The 6,486-nt window shown below is 46.3% G+C and overlaps 1 protein-coding gene across 1 annotated transcript in view; it reads left to right on the top strand.

The window, feature by feature from the left end:
• gli1 (GLI family zinc finger 1) overlaps positions 1-6,486 on the top strand; it is a 32,543-nt gene that overhangs the window by 6,875 nt on the left and 19,182 nt on the right. The window contains exons 2-4 of the mRNA XM_048618967.1: positions 1,968-2,175; positions 2,832-3,018; positions 3,968-4,069. Coding sequence (XP_048474924.1) covers positions 1,968-2,175; positions 2,832-3,018; positions 3,968-4,069 — 497 coding nt within the window. The remainder of the gene's footprint in view (positions 1-1,967; positions 2,176-2,831; positions 3,019-3,967; positions 4,070-6,486) is intronic.

Below are 6,486 nucleotides of genomic sequence, written 5' to 3'. Positions count from 1 at the left end.
AAATCTTTCTCCTCTCACCTTAAAAATATGCCCCCTAATTTTGAATTCCCCCAGCCTAGGGAAAAGACCCTTGTCATTCACCTTATCTATGCCCCTCATGATTTTAAATACTCTATAAGGTCACCACTTAATGTCCTACACTCCAGTGTGAAAAGTCCCAGCCTATCCAGCCTCTCCTTATAACTCAAACCCTCCATACCCAGTAATATCCTAGTAAATCTCTTCTGAACCCTCTCCAGCTTAATAACATTGTTCCTATAACACAGTGACCAGAACTGGACACAGTACTCCAGAAGTAGCCTCACCAATGTCCTGTACAACCACAACATGACATCCCAACTCCTGTACTCAAAGGTCTGAGCACTGAAGGCATTGTTGTAAGTTGAAGGGGAAAATATTCTCCTGGTCCTTTTTAACTATCTGGCAGTGTCCAACTTCCATTACCTGTTTCATAGTCCAAAAGGACAAATATATGATCTCTTCTAATATTCTTTGTCCCTTATTCCTGCATTCTTTACTAAAAAAAATGTTCACCTTTTGGAGAAGAGATGAGCAACTGCCTGTGTAATTTGAACATAATCGACTTTTTGTCTTCTACATTTCTACCCCCTGATGTCAACAACACTTCTTTAATTTCTTCAGTGGAGATGCAATGTACCGTTAAAGGAATGCAGTAGAGTCCCAATTGTGTGAATTGCAAATTCACAGACTTTCCCAAATACAATAGCTTTGTCATTTTCCACATCCATGCCTTCACTTTCTTCATTGATGGCTGACTTAGCAAGAAAGGTATTTCATCAGACACTACATCTGTGCTCATAGAGTGACTGATCCTGGCTCTTTTACAAGGAGTTACCCACTGTTTTTAAAGATATTAATATGTTATCGTCTCCAAGCCTGATTCTGGTGGAACTGAGAAATTCCTTCACTTTGTTCTAATCCCTAGTACTTAGAATCTGGGTAGCATTTTAGCCAGTCGATTCCGCACACTGTCAAACACTGCACAGTTAAAAGATGCTGGCACCAACACATTCATTGAATTGAGTTGGTTTTATTGTCATCACTGCACTGAAATTTCTTGTGATGAATTACTTTTCCTTGATCCATATCTCTACCTTCTTCCTCTGAATCTTTCCCTTCATGTTTAGCTTTGAATACTCTGTTGCTTAGCACAGTTGGCTGAAAGGCTGATTTGCTATGTAGAGTGATGCCAACAGCATGAGTTCAATTCCCACACTAGCTGACATTATCATGAAGAACTTATCTTCTCACCCTCTCCCCTTACCTGAGGTGTGGCGACTGTCAGGTTAAACCCCCATCAGTTGGTTTGGGACAGTTCATGATGTATCAGTATTTTGAATCACACCTAAAAACATCAATTGATCACACTCGGGGCTCTTAAGGGGTTCATTCTCCTTTTATAACTCCCAAATTCTCTTCGCTTCTTCAGATTGTCAAAAGCATTTCTGTCCTCATTTGTCTTCACTATAATTCAATTGTACAGTCTCCTGTGACCTGTATCTAAGACAATCTTGCCAGCAGATTAACGCTGTGTCCTGCTGTTTGTTGTATTTCTGATAGCTCCATTCGGGCCACAACTGTTGGAAAAGAATGCTTTCCAAGGAATTTTTCCATGCTTCTGACATTTATTCAAGCAGTTTGTGTTTATCCACCCATTTATCTCTGTCAAAACACAAAGTCTATCTACACTTGATAGTTTAGCACTGTTTAATAACTGAAAAACCAGTACCGATTGAGAAATTCACAGCTGCAGTCTTGTATACAATCTACTGAATTCCGTTCTGTGACACTACCTTCACTCTCTCTAAATTTATCACGATATGACCACGGTACTGGGTTTCTCAGTGTACTGCACTTCTCTTCCATTGAGGAGCTCTGTGGAAGGATAACGTGGAAATGGTTAGCAATCTCCATGTGGCTCAGTTTGCTTTTTATTTGTGCCTCAGGGTTCAGTTCCAGATTCTCAAGCCCCCGGAACATGCTGAAGGTGAACAGAAAGTGGAGTTCCTCCATCTCGCCCCTCTCTGACAACAACATTGACCTTCACACCATGATCAGGACATCACCTAACTCCCTGGTGGCCTTTATCAATAACTCTCACTGTGGCTCAACAACCAGTGGCTCGTACGGCCACTTATCCGTCACAGGCATCAGGTGAGGCTGTTTGCAAAACTGAAACATTGTCTCCACTTGCTAGATCGGAGAATCTGCAAATATCGAGATATGGGGAAAGTACTATATGCCCAACATATTGAGATCAGTATCGACCCTGGCTTCTCACCAAAAGCCTCAGGCCCATCTATCCAGAAACATAGCGAGTCGCCCTTTGAGCTATTTTTCTCGGCTTCTTTGCTAGTTCACTCCTAGTTCCCGAATTTCTTTAAATGAAGGCCACTCCCCTTGCATTTGAGTCCTCGAACAGAACAAACAGCTTTCCTGTGTCAGCCTTGTCAAGGCTTTCGCAGATGGGAAAGCCATAACAACAACATCTTGAATGATTCTGGTTTCCAATGAAGGCCAATCAGCTGAATCTGTGCAGGGTTTGGATTCGGATAGTCTACAGTTCCTCGTTGACTTGATCTTGCACAGGGAGGAGTAGGAGTAGCATCAGGGAAATTCTTTACTATGGAGATGGCGTTGGTCAGCTCAGTTCATGACAGGCCGGGCATTGTCCAACTGAATCAAAATAGAAAGAAATGTCCTGTTCGACGTGTTGAGTGAACGTTTGAAAGGGGCTACCGTGAGCTGACATGGTATCTGACCTGCAGATGTCTTTGTAACAATACGTTCTGATTGGTTTTGAATTGCAGCCCAACATGTGGATTTCCTCATCCTCCGACGCCGTCCTCCAAACACCAGCAGTTCCCCATTCAGCCAAGAGGCCTGGCCACCACGTTTGGGAACAGCCAACCCTCAGTGTCCTGCAGCTCCCAGCAGCCCATTGGAGTCACTCTTCTGACACGCTCACAACCGCACCAGCCTTCCAAGCCATTCCAGGTATGTAAGAGAGGAAGCAAGGCTCAAATAGGAGAGAACCACTCCAATATAATCCCTCATCTTCATCCTGCATCCCAACAACGGTGGGAGGTCGCGGGGCGGGGGGGAATGTGTCAGGATGTAGGTGGCACAATGGCTCAGTTGTTAGCACTGCTGCCTCACAGTGCCAGGAACCCGAGTTCGATTCTCACCCTCGGGCGACTGTCTGTGTGGAGTTTGTACATTCTCCCTGTGTCTGTGTGGGTTTCCTCCGGGTGCTCCAGTTTCCTCCCACAGTCCAAAGATGTGCAGGTTAGGGTGGATTGGCCATGCTAAATTGTCCCATAGTGCCCAGGGATGTGCAGGTTAGGGTGGATTGGCCGTGCTAAATTGTCCCGTAGTGCCCAGGGATGTGCGGGTTAGGGTGGATTGGCTGTGCTAAATTGTCCCGTAGTGCCCAGGGATGTGCGGGTTAGGGTGGATTGGCCATGCTAAATTGTCCCATATTGCCCAGTGATGTGCAGGTTAGGGTGGGTTGGCCGTGCTAAATTGTCCCATAGTGCCCAGGGATGTGCAGGCTAAGAGGGTTAGCCACGGTAACGAGGCTACGGGTGTAGGCGGGATGCTCTCTGGAGGGTCAGTGCAGACTTGATGGGCAAAAAGGCCTCTCTCTGCACTGTAGGGATTCTGTGTTGTGCAGTATTAGGAAAAATTGGTTGATGTGATTCTGAGAGAAGGTAGTGTGAGAGACAGGGACTCAGTGGATGGAAATGTAATCACAGTGTGCCATCCTGATGCCAGGACAGAAAGTGGGTACCCCTTACACTCACTTGCATTCCCCATGCAATGGCAGCTTATCACCAATTGTTCCTCTGTTGACGCACATTGCCATGAGGTACTCCACTTTCAGATGGGAGGTCCAATGTGGCAGTTACTTAGTGCTAATGTCTCATTTCAACCCATAATGAAGGCCGAGTCATCTGTCAGCAGCTCGCTGGATCCTATCAATGCCAGGTACCTGGAAGAGCGATCGGAAGGAGATGTGTCCAGCCCTGCTTCTACAGGCACACAGGTAAATAACTGCCTGGAGCTTCATTTCTGTTACTCACCCACTTCTCTGTTGACTGTCTTCCCTCAAGAGGCTGAGTCTAAAGTGACCGTTTCCAGGTCTGGATGCTGTGGGTGAATACAATCTCGCTCACACCCAGTCTAGGCACGTGAGCCCCAACAGGACTCACTGGATCACACAGGCCAGAGTGCCAACTGCTGCCTCAGTTTCTTCACCCAACGCAAATCCCAGTGGGTTCAGCGCTAAGCAAACGCCCTTCTGACCTCAGCACCACCTCGCAAGGTACCTCCGAGACTGGGACAGGCGTGTGCGCAAAGGCTGAGATTTGGGTGAAGAGGAAGACGGAGAGTAGGCGCTACCTGATACAAAGATCAAACCATGAATAATATATTGGAGGCTTTATAGTGGTGCAATTCCTGGGCCAATAGAGAGGTGACTTAAAACAATTCTGTCACACTTAGCTCAGGATAGCCAGGTTTGTAGAAGCTGCTGAGCTTGCAACTCCTATCCATTGAGGGTCACAAATGTTATGAACATTTTCTCAGAGTCACAGCCCATCGAGCCAGCACTGGCTGTATGATCTAGTGCCAGTCTCCTGCATTTTCCTCGTATCCCTTCTATTGTTACTATCCACAAAAATTGTCCCAGTCTTGAAGTGAATGGAAGGAATCATGTTTATGGTGGAGTCCATTGTGCCTGCATTAGTTCCCTTACCTAGTGCTAATCTCCTGCCGTTTCCCCATATCGCTGCATGCTATTTTTCAAATAACCATCCATGCCCTTATGAATGCCTCCATTAAATCAGTCTCCACCACATTTCCAGGCAGTGCATTCCAGACCTGAACTACTCGCCGAGGAGAAAACAAGTTTTACCTCACCTCATACTCGCTTCATTTGCACACCACTTCAAATCTATCACTTGAACCAGCTCCAGGCTGATTCAAAAGGCAGCCTGATCGAAATTTTCCCTGCCTTCCTCGCTGACACTCATCCTCTGAGCCACCTGTCTTCCTGGGCAGGCATCCTCTCAAGTGGATCGCTCCGAAGCGACCCCCACGCTGCCTGTGCACATGGTTTCTCCCAGTGAGGCACAGTGCTGTGGTTGCCGGAGATCTGAGTGACAAACGGAAGGTTCTGGAGAAACTCTGGAAGCTCATACTCTGCCCTCAATTTTTACTTCCCCCCCCCTTTTTTATTAAAAACCACCGCCCCCCCCCCCCCCCCCCCCCCATGTCTTGTTTGCATGCGCTTGCTCTTAGGAGAGCTGACCTATTTTCTGTTATTAACGCTCACATCAATACCTACTCTTCGACTGCATCACCTCCTTACTACTTTACGGTACTCCTTTTGCTCTGGTTCACCTTCACTGTAAAGTCAGACAGCACAGAAGAAGCCCTTCAGCCCATCGAATCTGTGCTGACTTACCTACACTGTCCTACACCAGACCCATAGTCTTGAACGTTATGACATTTCAAGTGCTCACCCAAGTACTTTTTAAAGATTGTGAGGTTTCTCGCCTCAACTACCCTCCCAGGCAGTGCATTCCAGACCCCCATCACCCTCTGGGTGAAAATGTTTTACCTTAATTCCCTTCCAAACCTCCTTAAAATTGTTCCCCCTTGCTTCCTTCAACTAAGGGGAACAGCTGCTTTCTATACCCCCCTGCCCATGCCCCTCATAATTTTATACACCTCTATCAGGAACTCCCAACCTTCTCTGCTCCAATAAAATAGCCTGAGCTTATCCAGCCCCTCTTCATCGCTAAATCCATGAAATCATCTGTTCCAGTTCTTGCTCCTCACTCCCACCTTTTGTTCCTACAGTATAAAACCCATCACGTTTCCTGCCCACTTTCAGTTCTGAAGGAGTGTTGCTGAATTCAAAACGCAAACTCTGTTGTCAGCCAGAGCTGCTGACACTGCCTCTTTGTATTTGACCTCCCACTGTCTCCTGAGTGATGGTCTCCTGGAAGTTAGAAACATGAGTTATCAGAAATGAGAATGCTAGGGACACTCAGCAGGTCTGGCAGCATCTGTGGAGAGAGAAAACATTTCAGGCATTTCACCATTGGCAGAGCTATCCAACATGTTCCAACGTCCCCCTCCCCCCACTTTCTCCCTGCAGATGTAGACCTTTTGGAGTGTGAATCCTTAAATTTGGGTCATTTGATTCTCCTGCCTGTGGAAACAATTTCCAGAATTAACATTTGAACAGACCTCTCAAACATTAATTCTGATCTCTCTCTCTCTCTGCACCTTGTCTGCGGCTGTAACACTGTAATCTGTGCTTTGTTCTGCTATCCTGATGCACTTAGTATGGTACAATCTGCCTCTGTAGCATGCAAAACAGCACTTTTCACTGTATCTCAATACACGTGACAACAATAAATCAATCAATCACTTCATCGTATTCCCTCAAAG

The sequence above is a fragment of the Rhincodon typus genome, chromosome 41 (assembly GCF_021869965.1).
Source record: "Rhincodon typus isolate 14 chromosome 41, sRhiTyp1.1, whole genome shotgun sequence".
NCBI classification, from domain to species: Eukaryota; Metazoa; Chordata; class Chondrichthyes; order Orectolobiformes; family Rhincodontidae; genus Rhincodon; species Rhincodon typus.
This window is presented reverse-complemented; position numbering and strand designations above follow the sequence as displayed.